The following is a 27,867-nucleotide window of genomic DNA, read 5'->3' as shown; positions in this document are numbered from 1 at the left end:
ATGTATTATCGGGGGGGCACACTTGGGTGCCCGGACCTGAGTTTTGGACCCATCAAAGAGCGTGGGAGGGCCCATCAAACCCCACGTGCTCCTTGTGTCCAGGTTCCAAGGCTCCTCGCGCATCCTCATTGCTCCAATCAAGCCCAGTATCGTTAGGCCAGAGTGTGTGTTCCCGCTACGGAGCTCAGTGACACACAGACACACACACACACATACACACACGCACCATGCTGCTGGAGCCGAGCACAGCAGCCTCGTCGGGGGGCTTTTAACTTGCTTCCAGCGTAAAGGGAGGGTGAGAAATGCGGGCGCCGCGTTTAAAGGAACCCCGCTGCTGTGTTTGTCTTCACTGTCAACAACGGTCCTGCTGCAGCTCCGCTCACGGCTCCCATCAGGTCCTTTAACGGCGCAGCACCGAGGAAATCCCTGGGACTATGCTCGCATCATGCTCGCTGTGAGATGCCTGCTGTTCGCTGCAGTGTGTGCACGGTACGCCGTGACGGGTAAGAAGCTCCTCCGACGCCTTTCTCTCATGTAACTGTTTAGTTTAGCACAGTGATTTAATAAAAAAGTACGTTTTCTGTTTATTGCATCCACTCAACCCGTTTAATAGAACAGAGATCGCGTGGTGTCAACAAGCAGCTCACCATCATCAGCTGTTGAATCCTGCAGAAATAAGACATTTAACATCACGTTATGATTCACTGGACCTCACTTTGCTCCCCGGCACCGTGGTGCCTTGTGCACTGAAGCTGCTCTGGTTCTGTCCCCCTGCAGGTCTGAGGGAACTGGGGAGTCTGGAGGGGAGGCTGCCTCCTGCAGAGGAGGTCGTTCAGCCCAAGCGGCTCCTGCAACAGATTCACTCCCAGGAGGAGCTGCTCCACAGCCGCCTGGACACCCGGGTCAAAAACTACACAGCCGGAGCACACGTGAGTTTTGTCTGCACATGTGACTTATAGTATTGCCTTTCCTTTAATCTCAGTTTCTATATATTCTACATAAATCGATGTTGAGATCACATTGTGACCGAGGTCTCATCTGCACCTGGGTTATCATGTTTCATGAGTGGCTGAGTTCCCCCCAAACTAGATGAGATGAGGAAGAGATGAGTCAACTGTCCAACCTCTAACAAAGCTTCCACCCTCTGAAGGAATGATCCCATCAGTCAAACTTTAAATCTATTAAACAAAGATGAAACTGAAATGCAAAAAATTTGATTTGAGGATGAGGTCATTCCTCTTTTTACATCCATCTATTCATGCTGGACGGACTGTAAATTAAATGTTCCTGTTCTAGTTATAATGTGAGATTGTTTGTCCTGGCACTTAAGTCAACTTGTTTGTGATCAATTCTTAATTGCTTTTACTCTGTCCTTTAAAGAAACACGATTCCCAACACCAGGACCGCCGACAACCTTACAATAAAACAACAAATATTTGGGGACATTATAATGTAAATGTAATAAATGCATACTATAAAGATAAAGATATTATATTAGTTGAAAAGTGTACACAGAAAGAAGGCATTTTTATTTGTATTGCACAATTCAACAACAAGGTAATTCAAAGTACTTCACATAATACATTAAAAGCATTGTAAAAGAAACACATTAAACGTATGAAAGGTCATTTAAAACACGTAAAAGGTCATTTAAATCGTATACATAAAATATTGTTACAGTAAACATTGTTATGTATTTTGTAAAACTCTAGAAAATGGATGTACCGCTAACCTTCTTCGCTCTCTCCCGACCTGATTCACCCTCATTTGTTCTCTTTTTTTGAAGTCATGTGTCTGTAACTCCTACCTCGCCCTGCAACACCCTCCCCGCATGATGCCCAGCTTGCCCGGGTCAATACAGGCCAGAGAAAACTCAGCCCCCCACCCCCCTCCTCTAGCCGCCTCATGCCTTTCCATTCCATTAGATTATATTTCACACCTCTACCTGTCCTCTCTCGTTACCTTCACGATAAAAACGGTCTGTCAGTCAGCTGCAGACCTGTCAGTGGATATGACCAGGTCTGACCTTCAGCTGCCTTCTGTGGGCAGCTATCTCATGACCTCTCTTAGTCTGAGACTCAAGGAGCCCTTTGGAAAATGCGTGCTTCTTGATTTCCATTTCTAGTCTGATTGCTATCATGCTACAGAATTTGAATTTAGGTGTGAGGAATCAGCCGTAGAGTGACTCTACAGGCTGTAAACTACATGTTTAAATGTGTAATGGGTAATATTTACACATCCAAATGTTTAAAAACAACTAGACCTTTGTTATATATTCTGAGTCGTGTACTTAAATTATCACAAATGTTTTTAACGATGTTCAAACCAGAGAAATCTGTCATTTTAATCAATGTAACCGTTACATTTGGTTGTCAAGGGTGTCGCATCCCCTTTGCACACGTGTCAGAGTCGTGGTTTGTCTTTTTAATTCAGATTTAAGACACATTTTTACAATACGCCTTTTAGATCCTGGTCATTTTTGACTACGTTTTAAGCAGATGAAGGTTTTTAGTCATTGGGCGCCTGGATCTTATGTTACCAGAGAAACAAGTGGAGTAAATGTTAGCAGCACCTCCTCTGGGAAGTCTTATGTCTGCCGAACAACATCAGAGCAACATTTTTCGTTTTTCATTTGAAACCTTTTTTGGTGTTTTCACTGATTTTAATCAGCCGTACCATTTGTCGTGGAGAGGAGGAGAGCTCTGTGGGTAAGTCGGCCCCAGGTAAAAACCTCCTGAATGTTGAACACTGTCTGTGGACGGGTTTTGTCACAGTGGCATTGTTGCGTCACAGCCATGCAAGATGCAGTCATGAAACCTTGCAGGTGTGTAGCTGAGATCAAAATGAATGGCCCCAAGCCCTATTTGGGATCACGGCGGATGTGATCCTGTTACAGAATGGTCTCTAGTTTAGTTTTTATTATGCCACTGAAATGTGCCAAATGAATATTTGAGGAGATGGCTAATATTTTGTATTCATGCTAATCGTTGGTTGTTGTTTTTAATCAAATAAACCATTCAGTGACTTGACCTGAGATACTGTATGCTTTGTTAAAATTTAATATTTTGGATTTGACGTTAATATAAAACCAAACAATGAAGAAATCTCCACAGTCCCGGATGCAGCGTTCTTATCTCTGCTCACAGGCACCAGTGTGGGATTGTTATTGTACAGTATATGGACCCAGTGGAGGTTTAGATGGATACTAAGTGGTTTGCAGAAAGTGCACTGCAATACTAATGAGACTTGCCTTGCAGCTTGGTCAGTAAGCACTGATGGGAGCCACCACAGTCTTCTAATGTGGATGGGACTCACCTTGGAGCAAGGTTAGGCAGAGCCCCAAAACCCTTTGTCGGCCTCAGGGATGGATGAGGCTGTTGCTCCTTCAGGGAGAGGTTACTGAAATAGGATGTCCCTTTATTATATTTAACTTGCGTTGGTCTCTGCACATTTCAGTTATTTCATATTGAACATCCATCAATCTTCTTCCCTCCCTGACTCTCTCTTTATAATATTGCTTCACAAACATGAAATACTTTATAAATGAGTGCCTCATTTGTTTGAGTCAGTGTCTGTGACAAACACCAGGCAGCGATATGAACAAAAGTCTCATTATTAATCTAAAAGTAAGCTTTAGACCTTTAGGCATTTATTTATGCATATTTTCAGTTTGACCTCCGCACTTTACTGGAAGTCTTTTTTGTTTGTTTATCCACCAGACTTCCTGCGCTGTATGCAGACAGAGCCGTGAGACATAACTAAGAACCAGAGCACACAAATGAATGCATGACCTTGACTTAAAAAAGATGTAGACATCTTCCATATTGTCATTTTCACTACTGCTACCTGCCCGTTGTTCTCCGAATTGATTCTGAGGAAGAAGGGGGGGGGGGGGGGGGGGTGCACCTCTGAAACAAATGTCTAATTATGTGTTTTATAGATAATGTTACTTAAAATGAACTTGATTAGGCATTGGAGTGAAGTGTACAAAACGCTTGAACACGAAACCCTTTGAGAGGAATTATGGAAATACTAAACTAAAGCTGTGTCCTAACTCCCTACAACTTTTTACTACATACTTTTTTCTAAGTACTATCCAAATACAGATCACAGTTTCATACCAGGTCTATATGGGGACTATCTGTCAGTTGTTCTTTTATACTTACGACAAAATCAATATGAGCATTAGCATATAAATTGCTCAGATAAGGCCATTGATTTAAAATGATTAAACTGATTTACTGAAGTGAACAAACCTGTAAACTACAATCAAAAGACAAATATGGTCAATCGGATTCAATTTCTCTGAGTTTTTGTTGCTGCTTCAGTCAGGATCTCAGTAAATTCAATGAAATGTTAATCTCACTCCCTTCTTTCCTCTCTTCGCTCTTCTCCAAACCTCCATCCCCCTCTCAGCCCGTCCATCTGGCCCAGAGCAGCTTCTTGGTGAAGGCCTTCGGCACATCCTTCATCCTTGACCTGGAACTCAACCAGTAAGTCACCACATGCCTGCAAAGAATTCACACATCCGCATCTTAAAGGCATCAAGCAATGTTTAAAGGTTCACATGCACAAGCTTACCGCCCATCTGCTTCCTCCATCTCTCCTGCCCACCTACAGTATTGTACTGTATGTCCAGTGTGTTGACATTATACGACTGGCTGCAGGCTGAGTGTTTACCTCCCGTCCCCTCTCTTCTCACTCGATACACAAGCTCTAATGGATCTAACTGCATTTATGTAATACCTTTCACTGGCTTTCTTAACACTTATAATAAATGGATCTTTCACGCATTTTGGGTTTACATGTGACTCTGCCCATTCGTTGATCTAGAGTCTGTCCCAGATGTCATTCTTTTAAACATCACTCCAGAAGAACGACCCATAATGGCCCTTAATAGTCACAGAGTGCTGCAATCTTGCTTTTTCGAACAATGACTGAAGCTTGAAATTAGTCTTATAATGATTATTGCTCTTGTTACTTTTTTCTTCCTCTTCTCTCCAGCAACCTGCTGTCGACAGACTATGTGGAGCGTCACTACGACGAGGACGGCCAGCTGTCACAGAACACGGTAGGACTATCTTGTAGAAATTGTTTGACATTTCGGTAGATTTTGCCTACAGCTATATGAGAAGATTGTTCCCACTCTCCTGTACAGTAAGTATAAGAGCTAGCAGCTGATAAACTCGGCATAACACAAGGACTTGAAATGGAGGAGAAATGACAAGCCTGTCTCTGTTCAAAGATAACAAAATCCATCTCAGGGTATTTCCCCAAATGTCAAACTCCTTTCTGTCGGCTAGTTTTCTATCACAGAAATAGATTTTGTGCCAATGCATCAAAGTAGCTTTTACGTTCCGTGTGTATTGTTTCCATTGGGTATATCCCCCTCTGAGTCAAACTGAACATGATCAATAACCAATAGCTGCAGCGTTGTTTATTTTGCTTCAGGCAGAAATGTTTTTGAACGTATAAAGGCTCGTGTAAATGGCTGTCATGGGTTTTGCTGCATACTCGGGTTTCTTCCACCCATCAATCCACACAGCATGCTGAATAGTTGGAGACTGAAAACAGCTGTCTGGTTGCAGTTTCACATGGACTCACATGGATTTAAATGGTTTTCCTCTCTGTTGTGCATTATAAATTTCAGTGAACTGCCCTATAATTATGTTATAATCTAGTTTGTTTACTAGACTCCAGAACATCTGGGGGCCTGCCTCTTTCTGTCTGTTTTCTTGGCTTTATTTTATTCTCAGTCCCTCCCTCTTTCTGTCCCTTTCTTGCTATCTTTCGCTCTTTCCCTCTCTTTGTCTCTGCCAACGACCACCTGACCAATCAGTAGATGGTTGCCATGGGTACCTGCAGTCGGCACCACCAGCAGCAGCAGCAGAGTGGGTCTATTTTGTCGTGTCGTGAGGGGAATTCAAATCATGTCCATTTCCAGAACCAACTAATCCCAATCTTACAACCACCCTCTGCCCTGACCTCTGCAACCAGATGTGTAATATTGGGACAATTGTTGAGTTTATTTGCATAGGTTTAAATCAAATAAATTAACTATCTTTACCTATAATATAATATAAAACAGTAATATCAATATCAAAGATATGTGCAGTTTATATTAGAGATCAATTCTAAAAAGAGTTATGAGTTCATGTTCTGTAAAACTGAAAGGAGGATGAAAAATAAGAATAGAAATAGAAAATATTTGCAAAGCCCTGTAGCATTTTCTAATTCTCAAGAGAGCTCATTGATAAAGATTTTAGAGCCTTATCAATAAATCTGCAAAACGGGGAACAGTAATTTAGTAGTGTCTCTATTAGGGAGTTTGTCCATCACAGAGCACAGCCAAGTTTATTTATTTTATTTATTAACAGTAAAATTGCCCACTCGACCGTGTATTAAATCAGATTTTTGTAGAGATTCTCAAATTTTGATTATCCTCAAACATCCACCATGTCAGACATATTTATCATTATATATGTCTTTGACACTGAAAATAATATAACTTGATTGCTTTTAATGTTTAAAGAAGTGTAAGATACTATCTGATATGTTTGGCCACTCACTTAAACTTAACTCACAAAAAACAATAGTAGCTCAAGAACGAATCCTTGTGGAACACCATGGGCTGTACATGCCCATTAATCTAACAGATAGTTTTGTGTTGGAAGTAAACTTTTCTTAAAAACCAATGAAAATGAGTAGACTGTTCATGTGAAATTAAAAAAACAACAACCTAGATGCTTTTAGAAGGACTCTCGCCTCAATTTTAGAAGGACTCTCGCCTCAATCAAATTAAAAGTTAACAAGCAAACATAAAGTTAACTACATAAATTATAAAATAATTAGTATAAGTTGTTATCAGAAATGGGTTTTTTAAATCTTGAATTGAAATAATTATCAAGTCTGAATGTCTGAATCTATTAGTACCCCTTTGTTAGCTTGGATTTTGCACATTTATGACCTTATATGATTGGCAGATATCACTGAACATATTCGTATGTGTGAGCTGCTTCCTGAACTGAAAATATGTAAATATCTGCAAATCCTCCGACAGACGTGTGCAAACATCTACATGCATCTTTACACAATAGAAATGCACAAACTGCTTATATGGACATTTTATGTTCTGCATGCTGGACTGAGAACCCTGTGTAGGCAGCCCCCTCCCCCCGCCACCACCACCACCATCTCAGTCTTGATTTATTTAATTTTAGTGACGTGCCAATAAATTCCTCCTGGCTTTGTGTGTCACTTTTTTTTATTGGTCCCTGTGGATCTGTGCTATTGCGTTGAGCCGGCACGTTGGGACTGAATCTCAATGACACACCACTAAAAGGGGAATTGAATTATGGACAGGGATGGGCTGGAATTGATGGGAGCTGTTTTTTATACATCAGTGTCCTTCTGAGTACTTGCTGCTTTCATTTTATATTTGTCATTTACTGAAATTTAAAAATCTTTTAGGAGTTTGATCCTCAACAAACTATTTTGTATTTTGTCTAAGACGTCAATGGGGGATCTGGGTTTTTTTTCTTTCAAATTCCCGACACTCCTGATCAAATACAGAGCATTGTTGCTAATCATTATTTCAGATAGTGTTTACCACCCTTTATCAGCTCGCATCACTGCATATTAAACAATAATCTCAGTACCTGCACAACGATGATGAATTGGCTTCAATCAAACACAATCAAAAGGATGATTTGTTCTCACTTTTCTCATTAATGTAAATCTCTTAATACGTAGTTTCACTGTTCAGTGTGGCCTTATTTAATTCAATTTTAGCGTACTTCTCGTGCTACTGATATTCCTGTGATGCTTTTGTTCCATCTAGTCCTCCTGTCACTTTAAATTACCTCCTATTGTTGCATTACCTCCTTTCAGCTCAAAAGTGCTGAGTCAAAGTCCAGTCAGCTCCATCTTTTCTGATTCAGTTAGTTTCTAATGTCACGTTTAATCCTCGTCTGTCCGGGACGTAACTGTTTATTTGTGCGTGCAAGCTGTTTTTTATTTTATTTCATTCCTATAGTCACTAACTGCTAATGCAGCGTCCGGTTCGCTCGTCTCTGTCCTCCCAGCAATTATATTTAATGTTAAATCCATGATTTCTTATACATGCATGTGTGAGTTTCCATTCTCAGTGTGTGTGTCTGCTGTGGTAGACAATTTGATTTCCTCCATTTAGCTTTGTAATCCAACCTTTTTATTTATTTATTATCTTGCCCTGACTAAGTGCTGTGGGCTGTCTCACTATTCCGTATGAATGATTAAAGTCCTTTTCTTCCTCAACAGCACTGAATCTGAGCTCTATGAAAAGTACTGGAACTAGATTTAAGTCATTTATTATGTTTTGCTGATTGTCAGACTGTGCGGTTCCACAGCTTTGGAGGTGTGATGTAAAATGTTTAACGTAAAGAACAGCCCTACAGAGCTAAAAATAACCGTACACCCCTAATCTTGTTTTTGTTCTTTTCTACTTGTAATTAAATATTTTTGTGGAAACATTGCTTGAGACCAACTACAATAGAGGAGTTTGCTGTAGTGAAGTTTATACCTGTGTGTAAGTGGAGTCCACGTCCCTCTCATGGAGCTGGTGGAAAAGCAATCATAGCCCTTTACGGTTTCCTTAGTGTAATCTGAACAGTGTAAACACCAAAACAGACCAAATGCATTCACACCTGCCTATACCAAATGTAATTAAGCAATCCAGCAAATCCAGCACTTTGTGTCAAGTGTGATCTGAAACATCATATTTGACAGATGGACGGACACAGCTTCATCTGAAGCTGCCCCACGCTGGACTTTCACCTGGTGGGGGGGGGGGTTAAAAAACCCTCTTATTTTAGCCTCACAGTTCCCTGTGAACAAAGCACAGTAGCCCAGTTATTTTTCTGTGAGCTCGTACTTGATTTGACAGGACAAGGAGAGATTTTTCAGGTTTGAGTTGCAGCACGGAGTAAAGGTTGACCAAGCATAAAGAACAGTGGCTCCATGTTACCCCTTTTCTATTCGGTCCATCATCCATGCCAGACAACAGCAGGCTCAGGTGGCAGACATGAATTATTGGGGTTCATTACAAACACCTGAAACTGACTGTCTCTCAAACACACACACACACACACACACACACACACACACACACACACACACACACTCACACTCACACTCACACTCACACTCACACTCACACTCACACTCACACTCACACTCACACTCACACACACTCACACTCACACACACAAAGTAAACAAAGGCATGCTACTGTAATCTCCATTCACTTGGATGAAGCCTGCTTGATTATTAGAAAACCCTCTCCTGAGTGTAATTCTGTCTGCCATGCAAAGTTTATTTTCTTCTCAACAAACCTTTGTAAGCTCACACATTTAAACACATGCACGTGCCGCTTGACTGACAGCGGCAAGTTTCCTCTCCAACTGTTGTAATCCTATCCTTCCTGTCCTGTGAGAGGCAGCGTGGAAACACTATGTTCAAAACACCATCGTCCGGTCGGAGCCTTTTAGAGGATTATGAATAATCAGGGGAACATGTGGATGTGGGCTATTTCCGTGGCCCACATACTGACAAAGTTCGTCATTTATATTAAAGGGGCACTCCGCTGACTTTACATGTCTTAGTTAATTTACAATGCAACCTTAAAGGTCAGGTTTAAAAATGGAGCTTTGACAGCATTGGTTGCTACTAGCAACAGATTGTTGAACTGAAACACGTTGGCTGCAGAATCATTTCAACAAACTAAAGCTGTGTTCGAAATCGTTCCCTATCAAAGAAGTAGTGCACTTTATAGTGTGCACTCCTGTTTGTAGTTGTGTTCGAATTATCCGTGGTTAATTTCATTCACTATATAGTCCACTATAAAATATCCACAATGCAATACAAGTAATTCGAGTGTACATACGATGTACACTGCATTGTTCTCCCGTATACTGCAATGCAATAAGAGAAGAAGAAGATGTGCTAACCGTAGCCAGGTATTTGAGAGCTAACTGTAGTCACCAACAACTGCTACTCGCTCTTGAAATAATCGATGGGCTCGCAATCGGGACAGACAACCATTGTTAACAAAACCATACTTTCACACCATCGAAATTTCAACAATTCATTTGGGATTTAACATTGAAATTTAAAAGCCACATCAATACAACCTTTTACTGACCTCCTGAGTGCCTGGTTTGAATTTTAAACAGACTGAAAAATGGGTTTACAGCTCTGTTTGTTTACATGATGCTGGACGCACCCACTTCCGTCGCACATATATCCGGTACATCTACTGATGCAACAATTTGTTTGTCCGAAATCTTGTTTGGTCATTCCCCTTATTGTGCACTAATTTATTAACACTATATAGGGAATGGTGAGTGAATGAGGGAATGATTTCGAACACGGCTAAAGTGACAGAGTAGTTGATGTAGGGTTTATTGTGGAGTGATAGAAAACTAGACTTTTGTACCTCCTCCCGGTTGTTTTCAGGCTTTAGAAAATCTGGCCTGTGAGGGGATACTTTGTTGCCTGGGTCCAGACCTTAATTTGAGAAGAATTGGTATGGCATTGTGACATAAAACAAAAACAAATAGACGAGCCAAAGAGCACCGCAGGGTCAGACGATTAGACAATCAGCACCATGGGCGAGACTGACACCATTGCCAATCACAACCAAGTTAGCATCACTGATAGTGTTGGTTTCAACTTCTGAAATGGGACATGAACGTGTTACTGGAGGTTGGAGGGTACTTCAGTGTCTCACTGTCCTGTGTATCTACGGTTTGTTTCCAGGGAGGAGAGCACTGCTATTACCATGGACGTGTACGGGGGCTGCGGGGCTCCTGGGCTGCTCTGTCCACCTGCCACGGCCTACAGTGAGTCCAATGCTTTGAGTCAACGTTGTCTTCACTTCATCTGAAATCTAGACTCAGTCGGTACCCAAAGTTTAGTGTTTTTATGTGATTGAAATGTTCAAAGACTTGCTGTAAATTGGGAGCTCAGTGATGATTTTTGACAACGTCACCAAGTAGGAAATCAATCCGCAATTTCCTCTTGTTTCCAGTCTTTGTGCTGAGCTAAGCTAACTGGCTGGCTGGCTTTATTTTTACCGGACAGATGTGAGTGGTATAAATCTTGTAATCTGGCTCATAGCAGGAAAGAAAATAGGCAAGCTAAGATAAGTACTTTAATGATCCTACACTGGGGGTATACTGTAAGACCAAAATACAACTAGAACAGAATAAAATAGCTATATATGCACCTTTCACTTATACAGGTATGAGGGAAATTGCACCTATATATTGTAACACAGCACTGTAGTAGAGAATAAAAGAAAAAATATATTAATATATTGCACAGGATACATTTAAACTTGCTGTAGAAGAGGCCAAATTAAAAGGACAACAGCCCAGATTGACATAAATCTCTCCAGAAAAACTGCAACATGCTGCTGTGTTTTGCGTTTCTCAGGGGGATGTTTTCGGATGGGAACTTCTCGTACGGGATTGAACCTGTCGGCAGCGGAGAGGTGAGTCAGGACTTTAGCAGGAGAAACCCACGGGAGAGGATCAACTAGACGAATTAGTAGTAAACACACACATATCAAATGTCTTGGCGTCAAACCAAGGCAGTAAAAACACTGTGTGAAAAAAATCTCCCAAACTGGCACCGATCGCTTAAACTCAACAGAATATGGTTAGAAGTCGCCCACCGTCTCTCTCCGTCTCCGTGACTTACCGCCACTCCACACGGTGTTACTCTATCTCTGAGCCGCTGTACGGAAAGTATTGAGTTGACACACAATCCACCACCACTGAAACACGTATCCTGTCTCATATCTGAGGGAGACATCATCTCACAGTTACAGAGGGAGAGAGGAGAAGTTTCAAATGGTCGACAAAAACAAGAGGCTTTTTAAATGTCTCAAAAATACCCAGATTTCATTTTCAGAATAGATCTAGTATTAAAAAGAAATAGACGTATATCAGAGTGATGGAGGGGAAGTGGGAGGAGAGTGTTTAGAGTGGAAGAGGATGAGCTTTTTTTTCCCATTAAGGCCCACAGTAATCGAAGTACAGCTCAATTACATAGACTGGAGAGAGGGATCAATAGCCTCTCAGCTCATCTTCAAACTCCCTCCCTCCCTCACTCCTCTCTCTCTCTCCCTCTCTCTCTCCTCAGCTCTCTATCTCAGATGGTCATTTTCATAAAGTATTTATCCCCAGCTCAAGTTGACCACACCGTCCAGTAGTGTTATTGCCATTATGACAGCCCAGTGATTTGTTTAATTATGCATCAGAGCACTTTCCTTCCCGTCGATCCATCTCTACCTACAGAGGACACGGCAGCTCTTTGTCACACAGAGAAGTTCAGGATGAGAAGAAGACTTTTATCATAACATTTTACAAGTTAAGGCTTTTGTGATGTTATCACCATGATTTGTTCAGGGACACATACGAGTTGTGTTATTTCACTTCTGTTTCTGACAGATCTGCCATCTGCTGCTGTCTGAAATCAGTTTTTTTTTAACTTTAGTTTAACTTGTTCGCCTCTCATTTCCAACTACCAAAACCCACCAAGTACATTTGTAAAATTATTAAATGAGAAAATTGCCGTGGGAAATATGCAAATGTGATTTAGTCGATTCTCCAAACTTGAAGAGATCATTTCACTGCTTTAGTGCTTAAAAGTCATTGTTTTGTTCTACCACTGTCTCTGTTAAACACTGTGATGTAAGTGTTTTTACTTAATATTTGTATTTATTTGTATTATTCTTATTATTCATATTTCCAAGTCTGGAATGGTGAATATTATAATATGTTGTTTCTGTTGCAGAAAAAGCTGCAGAAGTTCTAATGCAGAACTTTTTTCCGCTGCAGAAAAAAAACTCTCTTGTATCTGATTTTTGTTTATGACACCCTTCAGGAGCACAATGACCACATTGTGTATCGAATGCCGGACACTGACCTCTTCCCACCTCCCTGTCCAGGTACGACCACCGCCTTTACAGAGAAACTCCACACTGACACTCCCCACAGTTTCTTTCCCCTGTAACTGAAAGTATTTCAGTCCTTCCCGATGCAGTGATTAAAGTTTGATAGAAACAAAATCCCTGTCTCTGCTCTGCCATCTCATTTCCAAATCCTAATCCCCAGTGACACAATACCTGCTGCACAAATCCAGCCTCATTACAAATGATCGACTGTTATGACACCTCAGACGGGCTTGACTTTGATGAAACTTTGTGATGTGACACATACTTGATCCGTCTTTGGCTGTTCAAAGATTAGATTTGATGAAACCTGGAAGGGTGCAGTTTGTTACTGATAAGCCCAAATGCTGCTTGCAGTTTCGTTTAGAGGGGACATGTTCAGCCTTGTCCTTGACATTGGATGGTGTAAAACAATCAAACCTTCTGTAATACAAGTACACACACACACAAACACCTACACACTGCAGTGTCCTCCTCAGGTTGTCCGACTGCCCTCCTCGCCCTTGCCAAACGTCTCATTTGGCTGCCTCTTCTCCGCCTCTCGTCTGCCTCTCTGGATTCTTCTCCCTCCTCCGTCCTAGTACCCAACCTCTACTGTTTCTCTCTCCCACTCTCTCTCTCGGTTATATTCTCTCCTTTCCTCTTCTCTCCTCCGCTGACTGTGATATTGATTTCTCCTGCAGATCAGTGGACTAAAATACATGGTTACATCCATCCCTGGACTGATGACTAGCCACTTTTCTCTCTCACGCTCACTTACTCTGTGCATGTGTGTGTGTGTGTGTTTGTGTGTGTTTCCCAGGATGCGCCGTGAACAGCACAGAGCCCGAGGGGCAGACAGACGGCCACAGTGAAGGAGCCAATGAGCTGAAGGATGGAGACGACTGGTCTGAAGAGGAGAAGCCCGTCTTTACAGAAGGCCTGAGACGCTCAAAAAGACAAGTCAGTTTTCAGAAGGTCCCTTTCTCCCGACACACACCTCCATGTACGCACACAGATGGCCTGGCAGCCACATGTCGCATGCATTTCAGCAGGTGTCACCGTGAGTGGAACATCAGAGATGAGATATGCAAACACAATTAATATTTCACAGAGTCTGGGGTGGCCGGTTGCAAAGTGGTTAGAGCAGTCGCCCCATGTAAAGAGGCTGAAGGTCCTCGAGGCAGTGGCCGCGGGTTCAACTCCAACTCCCTTTGCTGCATGTCTCCCCCCTCTCTCTCTCACCCCATTTCCTGTCTGTCCTATATAATAAAGGGCTTAAAAAACTGCCAAAACAATTCACAGAGACGTCTGTCAGATGATGCCAAATTTCCACAAGCATGCTAATAGTTTATTTCTGCTTTCATGCTAATAAGATTAGAGAGAGAAGGGTCGTACATCTGGAGGAGCTTTCTTCCATGCTTGTACTGCAAAATTGAACCCTGCAGAGCCTGCATTACAAACTGAAGACGTGACATTTGAATTATGTTGGTTTTACCAGGCATAGTCTGTTTGACAAAAGATGCTAAAGATGAGAGAACCCCCGTCTGCTCTGATTGGTCAGTGTTTCTGAATCTTTCCATTCAATGCAGCCTTGGAATCACTGCAAAGACACTGTAACTGCACTTTCTACCAATATATAGTATAGTTGTGACATCACAACCGTGCAGAAGTCCTGACGGCTCGTTTAAAGACACAGTTTAGGAATACAGGCTGTGTGCATTTCTCTCTGGACTGAGCATGCTGATACTTTACCAGTATTTCTATAGCACCCCAACCTGCTCTATGATACAAAAGACATAGGAATCACAATTTTTACAACATGGGACCTTTAAGTCACTTGCTTGCCAGTGACAAGGGCCAACGGTGTGGGATACACTGCAAAAACTAGGGTGACAGATGCTCAGTGATGGCCCGAAATTGGCCAATAGCTGACTATGGGCCTGATGTGTCGGCCTAAACCTTAAACAGAAGCATTTGTTACTGGATTCAATTGACACATTTCTGTATTTCTGTTTGTCTGACCTCTTCTCACTGGTTTTAAATGGGCTGGGCTCAAAACTTATTGACTTATTTATTTATGAATATTTAAGGTACTAAGAAAATATTGTGTATATTTATGCTTTTAGGGGCTTTAAAAGTAGTTTTCTTTCTTGTTAGACTCCTGAAGTAATCCGATACAGAAGCTGCAATTTATCTTTTCAGAGCAGTATTTTACTTAATGAAAGAATGATCGTTGCTCTCCAAGTTGTTTCCCTCTCAAGGACAAAGACTAAAGTTTCGTGCATGTGCGTGTGTGCGTGTGTGTGCGTGCGTGATGTTTTCACCTGCTGGGTTTGTGTGTGTCTGTTTGTCCTGTGTGAAGGTGATTATGACAGCGGACTCAAACGTCTGGCTGTGTGTGTTTCTTTTGCCCCCTCCAGGTGCGGCGAGGCCAGCGCACCGTTCAGACTGAGACCAAGTACATCGAGCTGATGGTGGTCAACGACCACGAACTGGTAGGTGTGAAGCTTCTTTTACCTTATGTCTGTAACTGCTGCATGCAGGCAAAGATAAGAAGTGAACGTGACTCATTAAAATAAGACTTTTAATCAGCTGATAAGACCCTTTGTAGTGGGCACAGAAAGACAGTGAAGGTCAGTGAGTGTTTTTCTCCTCTTGTCAGTTCGTGCAGCTCCGTCGGTCGGCCACTCAGACGAAAAACTTTGCCAAGGCGGTGGTGAACATGGCAGACGCGGTGAGTGTAAATAACCATGATCATCTTTTTTATGGCACACCTTCATAGTGAATCTATTCTAGGGAGTCTCATGAGTTTACTCAGGACAGTTGCCACATTTCAGAGCTTTCCCCTGTGGAGTGGGACGTCTGCCATCTCTTATCCGCAAAAAGCCAACAAACTGTTCTAGTGTCTGATTTTATTTTTAGACATATTTTTAATGCCAAATATTTATCATGTCTTTGATCCTAATCATTTTACAGGCTCTTTAAATATGAATACTTTTAATGCTTATTTCATTCATTCATTCATTCATTCATCTTCAACCGCTAATCCCAGGATTGGGGTCACGGGGGGTGCTCGAGCCGATACCAGCTGACATCGGGCGTGAGGCGGTGTACACCCTGGACAGGACGCCAGTCTATCACAGGGCACATAGAGACGAACAGAGACAGACAACCATTCACACCTACGGGCAATTTTAGAATCATCAATTAACCTAATACGTGCATATGTTTATTTAAATAAATAAACATGTGATAATGTATGAATGCATTCAAATCTAGTCATATGAATTAAGCCCAGTTTTATTTTTGTACCCCATCCCCTCTCTCTTTTGCCTTTCCTGTCACTCTTCAGCTGCTCCAATAAAAAAGGAGCAAGAAGAAGTAAAGGCCTTAAAAAATCGTACAAAAATATGAGACTAAGTTCTGAAAACGAGAAGTAAAAGAAGAGGTAGTTATACTAATAATCTTGTGCGTAAAATTCTTCCACATGTCCAACAACTGCTTTAATTTGGAAGTCATGTCAGTGGAGAGAATCGAAGCTTCATACACATCATGATCTGCTGCAGTGGTTGTAAGATGAACTCACTGAGATGTTAGTAAGGTTTACCCAGGATAGTTTTATAAATGGGTATTTCTTGTGTCTCAACCTACGCTTTTTAAGAAGACTACAGAGTACAGTACGGTGAGGAGTTGAGGCATTACTCTAAAAACCTTTTTTGTGTATTCATGGCACAGCTGATCGGACATGATTACGTCCCAAAACAACCACATGAAATGCATAAAATTTGCGTGTCCTCTGCTGCAGCACCAGCACGGGAAACCCTCCACTTGACTGGGGACGAATGCAGTCATGCTGGTCTCCATGGCAACCGACTGCTGCCTTCACCCACTCACATGTCTACAGGAGACAGATACAACTGTCTCCATTATCTGCAATATGTAACTCTCACTTAACCCCTTAAGATCTGATTCTTTTCCACTCATAGGAAACATTTATTTCTTTTTTTTTTTTTAACAGTTTTTTCTTACTCTTTTCCCATGGGGGGAATGGGGCTAAATCTAAAATGTTCTGTCATCTCAATATTTAAATCTATTTCCTATTATGGTCATGTTTTTTGTTTTAAAAGTCTTTCCTGAGGTCATTCAGAGTGCTGTCATCCTCCAAGAAGACATTTCTGATCCTTGTTATATTTCTTAATATTACTTTCACACATGCATGTTTAAGCTACTGTTTATTTTTCATTTCATTTTTCTTTTTCTGTCAGTCATTTCTATTGTACTTAATTCTTTACTTCAGTTGTTTTGAGAGATGATGGACAAGACAGGACAAAAGATGAATTTTCTGAATTTATTAATTTTTTCCCCCTGTTGTTGTTTCCAGATCTACAAAGAGCAGCTCAACACTCGCATCGTCCTGGTGGCCATGGAAACCTGGTCTTCTGAAAACAGGATCGCCGTGGGCGACGACGCCTTGCTCACCCTGCGCGACTTCATGAAGTTCAGGAAGGAGAGCATCAAGGAACGCTGCGACGCCGTTCACCTCTTCTCGTGGGTTCAGTCATTGATTTTAGTTGGTGTGGTGTTGTTTTCCTCCTCCTCCATCTTCTTCTTCTCCCTCTTCTGTCAGCTTCTTTAGTCTCCTCCTCCACAACCACCTCTATCCTTTCCTCTTTTTCGTCCTCCTCTTCCTCCTTTTTCTTCCCCCTCTGTCTATTATTATAGAAGTCTCCCTCTCTTTATAACAGTGGGAGGACGTTCATGAGCAGCCGCAGCGAGGCGGCCTACATCGGGGGCATCTGCTCTGTCACTCGAGGCGGGGGCATCAATGAGGTGAGACTTGTGTCACTGTATAAATTAGAGACACTGGCTACAAATCATGGTGTTTGCCCAATACACTTAATAAAAAAGGCGTATAGAAGTAATGAATCTGTACCTTCTAGCTGGTGTTGTTAGCTTGATTTATATGTGTGTGTGTGTGTGTATGTGTGATAGTTTGGCAGTGTGGGCCCCATGGCTATCACGTTGAGTCAGAGTCTGGGCCAGAACATCGGCATGCTGAGACACAAAGAGCGACTGGCTGCAGGTGAGACTAACGTACACGGCACACATCGGTTGAGATCCTGCTCAAGGATTCATGGGATGACAAACTCTCTTGACACGATTCAGAAACACACTAAATTGATCAGGATCGTTTATTGTCTTTTGGGATGAATCATTTATCGAGGTATTGTAATTTTATCATCTAAATTGATAAGAAAAAGCACATAAGAACTGAACATTTTCAGGAAATCTTTGCACTAAAGTTGTTAATAAAATGAGAAAATACTCAGTGTTAAATTCACACAGGAGTTTACACAAATATGTTTTACCATGTGGTTATTTCATATAGACTTGTTATTTATTGAATTACCAGAGAACACGCTTCATTATGATAAATATTGTTACTGAGATATTAAATGACCTGGATCGGGATAGAACATTTTGACCGTGTAGTCCCGCCCTGCTTTACATACTTGAGTCCACCATACATTGTTTTGGCAATATTTGGTTATTTCAGCAAAGTAAGGTAAATTCTAAATTGTATTGCCCTGATATATCAAACAATGGAAACTCAAGTAGTATAAATCTATTATACAGCACAGATAGTATTACATTTATCTCTAAGAAACGAAAACACTCCACCTCTGATGTACAGCTCCCTCAAGTGGTCACATAGTTGCCCAGAGATTCTTTGTTTCTGACTACAGAAATATTTTGTGTGTGTGTATGTGTGTGTTTGTGTGTGTGTGTGTTTATGTGTGTGTGTGTGTGTGTTTGTGTTTGTGTGTAGGAGACTGCAGATGTCCAGACCCATGGCTGGGCTGTATCATGGAGGACACAGGGTACACAGTTTTTAATATACAATAAAAAACATCTGTGACCCGTAGCACATTAAATTCTCCAGCAAAAGATCAGTCACTTGTATTGTTGTCAAGTTTAATCAACGTACCCATCTTTATTTGGCTGAAACATTTACATTGTTGACAGGTTATCAGACTTTTGAAGGTTTTTAGCAATAATGCGAATTTGCCAACAAATGTAACAGTGAGTGATTTCTGTATTCACTTATTTACCAATTAGTTACTACCTGCCCAGGAAGTTCTCTCGCTGCAGTATAGACGAGTACCTGCGATTCCTCCAGCAGGGAGGAGGCAGCTGTCTCTTCAACAAGCCCAACAAGGTGAGAGATGGTCGGTCCGAGTCAGAGAGACTCTACTGGAGGGTTTGATCACACCGGTAGATTTATTTATTATTTATTTTTGTTACACAATCAAAGCAAATCTACTTACTTCAACGACCTGTTTCACATCTTTAGAACAATTTCACTTCTGAACACACACCAACATTAGTGTGTATCAAAATACAAAATAAAGAGCAGCTCATCATCTCATGAGGTGTCATCCGTGTTTAACGTTAAATTGGTTTGAATACAATTTTAAACATTGCATTGACAATTGTGATGACATGTATTGTTTGACTTACATATATTGTATCCCCTGTAGTTGTTGGACCCATCAGAGTGTGGGAATGGATATGTGGAGCTGGGAGAGGAATGTGACTGTGGATCAATAGTGGTGAGCACATTTGGATTCATGTCTTATTGATTGTCTTAAACACAAGGTATAGCGCGCCGCTGAGACAACATAGATTTATAGGTTAACCCCGAAAGTTAGCATCACCCTGGTTCCCTCAACGAAAAGCCAAGTTTTTTTTTATCGCAGAAAGGTTTATGATACTTGCCTGTTTTTTAGCAAGATACTCTCTACAACTGAACGCCCCTTTTATGGTTTTTGAAGCGTAAATCGGCAGAATTAAAAAGGTAACATTAGACTATTAACGAATAACACCACAGTCACATGACTACATCACCACCACTAGCTTACTTCCAACTGATTTCGCTTGCACAGCATGATGACGTTTGACAACTGCTGTAGTCTCATCATGCTACTTGTTAGCGAACTGCCTTTTTTAAGATGCATAAAAGCTTCCAAACTCATGAGTGGGGTATTTACTGCCGTATTTTATGTTGTAAAACAAAATCTTTTAAGCCTGTATTAACCACATATCTTATTTTCAGACAAACCACCAAAAAAACATTCATTGCTTTCTCCGTCTCACCTGTTTCCTGTCACTCTTCAGCTGTAATTGGAAATAAAATGCAAATAAGCCCCAGAATACACCAAAAACAACATTGACTTTGACACAAGTGAGTGCAAAAATGCTAACTTGAACTATAAACCCTCTCTGACCCATAGGAGTGTGCACGGAGTGGAGCCAACTGCTGTAAAAAGTGCACCCTTACCCACAATGCCATGTGCAGCAACGGGCTCTGCTGCAGGGACTGCAAGGTGAGCCACTTTCATACTTAAATCATTTTGTCATTGTTTCTTAAGACTTGATTTGATCTTTTGACTCTCACTTGCTCCGTTCCACCCCCCCACACGTCTTTCTGATCTTTCCTTCCGTCTCCTTCTATGGTTGTTTGTGACAGTATGAGCTGAGAGGTGTGACGTGCCGTGACTCTGTTACCGACTGTGACATCCCTGAGACCTGCATGGGAGACTCGAGCCAGGTAGAAGAGGCCCCAAACCCATCTGTACATTTACATAGATGCCTAAAGAATTCAGATAGGTGATGGTTTCTCTCTTGCAGTGTCCTCATAACGTCCACAAACTGGATGGCTACATGTGTGATGCTGGCCAGGTAAAGTCATGCTGTTTGTTAAATGTTTGTGAGTGCTTCTTTTGTTACATTTAATAAAACATTTATTCCTCCTCCTCAGGGTCGTTGTTATGGAGGTCGCTGTAAGACCAGAGATGGCCAGTGCAGGACGCTGTGGGGCTACAGTAAGTTTGGTTTGGATATTGGACTCTCCTGTATTTCTCCATGTTGCATCGCCCTCTGGTGGTTATAATTGTGTGGCTCACATTGAAAAAAGCTTGGTTGTCTTGCTTTAAGTAGAGGACTCTGTTTTCTCTTGTCAGACTCAGCCGACAGGTTCTGCTATGAAAAGCTGAACTCTGAGGGCACAGAGAAAGGAAACTGTGGGCCGGACTCCACCGGTCAGGGATGGGTGCAGTGCAACAAGCAGTGAGTGAACAGCATGGCTTCAGGAAATACAATTTGACAGCACATGCGCATGTTTTTTTGTTATTTAATTGTTGTTTTCTTTTACTCTCTCCATCAGAGACGTCCTGTGCGGTTTGTTGCTGTGCACCAATCTGACGGAGAGACCGAGGTTTGGTGAACTGCAGGGGAGAGTCACCAGTCTGACCATCCACCATCAGAACAGATACCTGGACTGCAGGTGAGACAGCTTGGTCGGTTTCAACAACAATCTCAAGGATCAAAGAAAAAACAGTAGGCTGCTTAAATGTGGCATCTTGCGTTTTAGTTTTGGTGTTAACACACGGAGTGAAAACTTAAAAATGTGTAAAGAATCATGCAAGGGAACCGAGTATGTGAAGGAAATGAGATGTCTAACATTTGCTTAGAGAAAGCACTGAAAGAATATCCAATCCTTGAACTGAAATTGAATCTCATCTCATCACCTCATCTTCATCCGCTTATCCGGGGTTGGGTCGCGGGGGCAGCAGCTTTAGCAGGGGACCCCAAACTTCCCTTTCCCGGGCCACATTAACCAGCTCTAACTGGGGGACCCGAGGTGTTCCCAGGCCAGTGTGGAGATATAATCTCTCCACTTAGTCCTGGGTCTTCCCCGAGGCCTCCTACCAGCTGGACGTGCCTGGAACACCTCCCTAGGGAGGCGCCCAGGGGGCATCCTTACTAGATGCCCAAACCACCTCAACTGGCTCGAATGAATTAATTTATTTTGGTATATATCAAGCTCATATAACTGAAAGGGTGTAGGTTGAAGCCAAAGCTTATATACCCCTACCCCTTTTACCTTAAAAAGTTATACTCATTAATACAAAAGGATCAGATCTCAGACATTTCTGATCACAACAAGATAAAGAACAGTGCACAGTGCATAACCAAAATAGTACGTAATCATTAAACTTAATTTTCCATACTGTAACGAGGAATGATGTCGTTCTTATAAAGTCTTTTAAAGCCGTCTCGAGTACAGCATAATTTAATATTTTCGGGACAATTATTCCAGATGTTAAGCCCTCTAACAGAAAGACAGTGATTTTTTTACTGTAGTTCGAGTCTTTGGTTTCTCTAATCATAATGCTCTTCTCAGGTTATAACTGGAATCCTTCGTTTTAAACAGATTCTGGATTTTGTTGAGGAAGAAGTTCGTTTTTTGCTTTTGTACGTGGTTTGTACTGTACTGATTAGGGCTGCCTGATTATGGCAAAAAATCATAACAATGAATATTTTGGTGAATATTGAGATCACAATTATTTAACACAATAACTCACAGGCTTTTGAGACATTAAGCATTTAGTGAACCTTTTTAAAAGAAAACGGTGTATTTTCCTGAACCTGAAAACAAACAAATGTAATAAGAGATAAATAAAATATATATATATACACATATTTTAAATAAAAAATACAAATAATGATATAACAATAATCAAATCTAAATGAATAAGCTCAATTATAACCTACTGAAAGTGGTAAACATATAATAAGTATGTCGAAAATAATAAATAAGATCAAATATGTTGTTGTGCACTGCCACAACCTACTTAAAACTTAAACTTAAAACCTATATTAAACATTTAGGTCAATTATATTGAACATAATCCAGTCAGTGACTCTGGGAATATCCTACAGAGTGAAAAGGATTCATAAGACAAAATAAAAGCATCATTTTGAAAAGAAATTCCGCACAATAATTGTTTTAGATCAAGTTTCTTGTTTTTATACTTTTTTGGAAGACAACATTTTTGATTAATTACCAAGCCCTAATACTGATCAAACAGTACGACCAGCCCATAAAAAACAAAAGAGTGATGTTTTTATGCGACCGTCTGACCTGCAGGGGCGGCCATGCGGTGCTGGATGACGGCTTGGATATGGGCTACGTGGAGGACGGGACGCCGTGTGGGCCAAACATGATGTGTTTGGAGCGTCGCTGCCTCCCCGTCACCACCTTCAACCTCAGCACCTGCCCGGGCTCCTCCACCTCACGCATCTGCTCCCACCACGGGGTGAGTCCGCTGTCCGGTCCGACCGTCGACACTAGAGCTTTACTGGTGGAAACAAAGATTTGTGGGCAGTAAACAAGATATTAAACGCATCCACTCGTGTTTCTCCTCTTTGTTCACGCAGACTTGCAGCAACGAGGTGAAGTGTATCTGTGATCCAGACTTCACTGGGAAGGACTGTAGTGTGTTTGACCCGATCCCCATCCCCACGCCGCCAGAGGGCCCGGAGAAATACAAAGGTATAACCACAGTGAGCAGTTTACCTCCATGTAGTGCTTTCATCACAGAGCCACAGTACAGTTACAGTGGCTCTTCACCTCCTGAGATATAACCTGCTCTGATTGAAAAATATAAACAAAATTATAGTTATTTTCTTTTATTTATGTTCCCCGAAACAAAGAACAACTTGTCCACACAGGATGGATCGGAAAACTGCCGCCTGTGTCTCACTACAAACCTAAATAATGCAATTTTATTTTCTGTAAGTTCACAGTACAGTAAGACTAAAATTGACACTGAATCCTATAAAAGGAAACTGGAACAATGCTCTGAAGCTTCTGTATAGTTGTAGTACAAATATCAAAAGTAGAAACTACTTCTATTTTTTACATCTCATTACTACAGTACCAAGACGGAAATATGTGAATGAAAATGCTTCAAATGTATAATTTACAGCATGTTTGAAGAAATGCAGTCAGACACAAACTAAATAAAAAAAACACACACAAATATAATGCCCATAAGCATGTGTAAAAGCAACAACATATTGATGAAAATATGATGAGATGTGAATTTACAGAACAGTGTAAAATGAGCGTCGTATTTGGCCATTTGCAGGTTTTAGTCTTGTCATTTAAAGGAGTAGTGCACTGTTTCTTTTCTCTAGGTGACAGTATTAGAGATAATCGCTGCGTTACATGGGTGCTGAATATTTCACTTCCTAGGAATCAACTCAAACTGCTGATAGCCGTTATCGTAACATGTACTAACATTGATTGTGTTGAATGTTAATATTTTCCAGATCTTTAACTTTTGACTTATCGTCCAATGCAACATATATATTTTTTTTAATCAAATTTTTGTCACTTGGCACTCTCACATGCTTTTTTCCCCCTTATTTTCCCCTCACTGGTTGACTCCTTCACTCCCACAGGTCCCAGTGGTACCAATATCATAATAGGTTCGGTCGCAGGTGCAATTCTGGTGGCAGCGATAGTCCTGGGGGGAACTGGCTGGGGATTTAAGTAAGAGCTCTGGCATGTCTCCATCTGTGTGTGCCTGCTGTGTTGCTCTGTCAGCTAACACACACGCCTGCGGCTCGCTGCTGAATGCTCCTCTGCTTGTTGTCTGATCCATCCTCACAACCAGAGACCAGGCGGGATTATTATTCATGCTGCTGGACGTGCGGTAGATTGGTTTCTAGCTAGAGGTTTTGTTAGATAAAGGGAGCATTGGTGAAAGTACTTAAAAACCCTCATTAGTCCTTTTGACTGGTAAGTTCTTTGAAGTTCGCATTCATCTAGGCTTGAGATTACTGGCCACTTTGCAATTCCTATAATACTTATTCAATTTGCTAAAAACTAAGACTTTGTGAAGTGGACTATAGAAGCTACATTGGTAACATTTGCAATGAACTAAACACTAAAGCAGTGCTGAAACATTTTTTAATTTCAACTTTTAAAGCAAAATTGACTGGCTTCACATTTGCAAATATGAATATTTTTAGATTTCTTATGCTGCATTTCTTTTGTATAGTACAGCAACTCAACTGGTTCTTTTTTGGTTTTCCATTAGTAAAATGTGCAGATAGTCCCTGGTGCCACATTATCGAAGTTCCAAGCTGCCAATTACATTTTTTTTAATCACTCAACCCATATCTTAAAAAATAGGAGGCAGCAAATCTACGCTGTATACTGCGTCGTACAGTTGGCGAAGTGACGACGTTCCCATGTTTTGATGGCGACCCAGGATCCAGAGAGTGTTAAAAATTATGTCACGCCACTTTCATGCACTGTCACTACGGCGATCAGTTGATAAGTCCCCCTACGCAGAACGGGGTATTATCACCAGTGGAAAACGAAAACAGAAAAGCACCTGGTGCCAGAAGTGTCCAGTTGAACCATGCAGTGGAAATGAGCCGTTGTGAAGACGAACTTTCACATTATTTTTCCCTATTTGCTGCCATTTTATGGATCAGACAATTAAGTGATTTATCAAGAACACAATCAGTAGATTATTCAGTAATGAAAATAATTGATAATTGTAACCCTATTCAGGTATTCAGTCAACCAGTTTGCTGTTGTTGTTCTTTTTTTTATCATTGTGGATTGAATGTCTTTTGGTTTTTGGACAGACAGGACGAGTAATTGAAATCGATTAATCACAAACGCCACGTGAAACTGCTACAAACTCTTCAACCATCCTTTTACAGGGGAACTGATTTCACACATTAATCTTGAGTGAGCATCGGTCGGGGTTGAAGACTACATGTTTGAAAATGACATATCTGAAAGTTAGAAAGAAGTGAGAACATCTCTGTAGCTGCTCCTCGTCCCTGATTGAGGCTCGACATGTAGAACGCTCTAACTCAACTGTGTGTGTCGATTTGCATTGTGGGTAATGGGGTTTTGACAAGGTAGAGGAATGAGTAGCATAAAAAGGTGATCTATATCATTCTTAATCCGTCCCTCAGGAGACAGTAACGATGCAGATTTCCCACATTCTAAAATAAATGTAGAAATAGATGAAAAAGCTCTTTTCATGTTCCTCTCTGCACGACTGGATCTTCTTTCTGCAGCTTGTTTTGTTCACACTCTATAATAATGCTGTCCTGCCTCATTTTAGCTTTGCTGTGGCATGCCTGCAGGATGCAAAGTAAATAAGACGCCCGTCTACGACTGTAATCTTTTACTTTAATGTCATGGCTGCAGCCTGTACGGCAGCTTCAAATCTGCCTGGATACGTATATTCTGCATTTGCAAGTTCCTTCATTGTAGAGTTTCTTGATAATCAAAGATCCAAATGCCTCTTTAACGCTTTGCTTAAAGCCTTGGGTTCATTGCATGTTTTTTTTCATTCTTCTTGCGCACATGAAACTAACAGCTAATAGTCTCACTTTCTCACTTTCTCCTTCACTTGTTCTCTGTCTGTTTTGTCCGCTGCCTCCACCTTGTTCCTGCCTCGCTGCGGATCCAGAAACATCCGAAGAGGAAGGTACGATCCCGCCTTTCAGTCCTGATCCTGAAAACAATATCACAGTCTTAAATCACAGTTCATTATATCAAAATAATGCCATCTGTTTTTATAAGAATCTGCGGCTTCTTTATTCACTGAGCACACGCTTCAGTCCCCGTCTTTTATGGCCTTATTTTTCATCTTTCACACATTTTTTATCAAATGTTTATTTGTATAAGGGGCAACTATATAGCATGGACCAATGGCACATACCACAGCATTTATATAGCATATGCTAGTTTGCAATGCGCTTCCATAGATTGGCCTTTAAAATACACAACATTGAGTTCAACTTCAGTTATTATTAGGAAAGATCACTATCTATAATCTATAATCCAGTTTGTTTCTTTATTAATTGTGCTGCGTGTCCCTTCGCTAACTTCACTGCCATTTCTAGAATGTAGCCGCAGTGTCGACTTTGCAATGATCGTTTCATAAGACTTTCAATAATAAAAAATTGAACACCTTTTTTTAAGTTTTTGGTTATTTTATTTTGTGTTATTTTTCTGATCGATCTGCACTACAGCTGCCACGATCGGTCGATGAGTCGATCAACAGAGAATTAGTTTAACGGCTATTTTGAAAAATGATTTATCATAAAGGTTTTTTTATGAAAAATGTCAAACATTTGATGCTTCCAGGTTCTCAAATGTGAGAATTTTCCTGTTTTACGTTATAGTCAATTTAACTTCTTTGGGTTTTGGGCAGTTGGACAAACCTTGGGCTCTGTAGAGAATGGATATGGGGACTTTAAGGAACTGTTTTCTGATGTGTTGTAGAGCAAATCAGTAATTAAATGAAATTATAATGAATTAATAATGAAAATAATGATTTGTTGCAGCTTTAATTCATCTTAGCTGCCCTGTCGGTTTCATCAGATTCTTCATGGTTTCTCTTCCTCTCCCCTCTTCATCTCCTCATCTTCTCTCTCCACTTCCTTCCTCTTCTCTTTCCAGATCTTCAGGAGGTTGACTCTGACCTCTTTGCTGTCCTGTCTTCCTTACACTGTCCGGTCCACTCTGAGGAGACAAAACAAAGATGTCTTGCACTTGCGAGCCTTCAGACCTTTTTTCCTGTTTCCTATTCTGATTTCATTAAAGCTCTCTCCGTTTTGTATCCTGGAACGCTCCTGGAAACTCTTAATTTTTATTTCTAACTGCGGTATGGAAGCCCGAGGACACATTCCCAACAGATCTGAAAGATTGTCAGGGATCGTTTGGTTCCTAAAGTAGACATTGTCTGTAATCCCTCCGGTTTCGTGCTCTGATTTCTTATCTGCTTCATTTTTGTCCAGCTCACATACACAGAGACCTTTACTGAAGTTTGTTTACTCAATACACACAACAATTTGTTTCCTTTTCCCTCCCTCTGGTTCCAGCTGATCTTCTGCCATATCGACTGCTGCTTTACCCCTTTAAGTGATTTCTTGAAAGGCCATGTACTTCTCTAGTCTGGACTCTCTTTTTTTTGGACCTTCTGTTTGAATACATATTT

The 27,867-nt window shown here is 41.1% G+C and overlaps 2 protein-coding genes across 2 annotated transcripts in view; both read left to right on the top strand.

Annotated features, from left to right (window-relative positions):
• Positions 1-27,867, top strand: part of LOC310961026 (synaptic vesicle membrane protein VAT-1 homolog) — a 243,107-nt gene that overhangs the window by 51,086 nt on the left and 164,154 nt on the right. The gene's annotated exons all lie outside the window — the stretch shown is intronic.
• adam11 (ADAM metallopeptidase domain 11) lies at positions 217-26,827 on the top strand. The gene is made up of 26 exons (XM_083932859.1): positions 217-503; positions 778-929; positions 4,417-4,493; positions 5,005-5,071; positions 10,798-10,880; positions 11,476-11,533; positions 12,931-12,994; positions 13,800-13,939; positions 15,400-15,474; positions 15,642-15,713; positions 17,361-17,527; positions 17,725-17,809; positions 17,972-18,062; positions 18,810-18,861; positions 19,100-19,199; positions 19,522-19,593; positions 20,275-20,367; positions 20,511-20,591; positions 20,672-20,722; positions 20,802-20,865; positions 21,004-21,109; positions 21,207-21,326; positions 22,974-23,142; positions 23,264-23,378; positions 24,293-24,383; positions 26,335-26,827. Exons 1-26 carry the CDS (start codon positions 446-448, stop codon positions 26,375-26,377), a joined length of 2,346 nt encoding a protein of 781 aa, XP_083788985.1. The 5' UTR covers positions 217-445; the 3' UTR covers positions 26,378-26,827.

This window comes from Echiichthys vipera (genome assembly GCF_963691815.1).
Source record: "Echiichthys vipera genome assembly, chromosome: 18".
Taxonomy (NCBI): Eukaryota; Metazoa; Chordata; class Actinopteri; order Perciformes; family Trachinidae; genus Echiichthys; species Echiichthys vipera.
The sequence above is the reverse complement of the archived record's forward strand: the minus strand, read 5'-3'. Positions and strand labels throughout refer to the sequence as shown.

Coding starts and splice junctions, on each gene's coding strand:
- adam11 (XM_083932859.1), top strand. CDS start 446: ATGCTCGCTGTGAGATGCCTGCTGTTCGCTGCAGTGTGTGCACGGTAC. Junction 930..4,416: donor ACTACACAGCCGGAGCACAC/GTGAGTTTTGTC, acceptor TCCCCCTCTCAG/CCCGTCCATCTGGCCCAGAG. Junction 24,384..26,334: donor GGAACTGGCTGGGGATTTAA/GTAAGAGCTCTG, acceptor CTGCGGATCCAG/AAACATCCGAAGAGGAAGGT.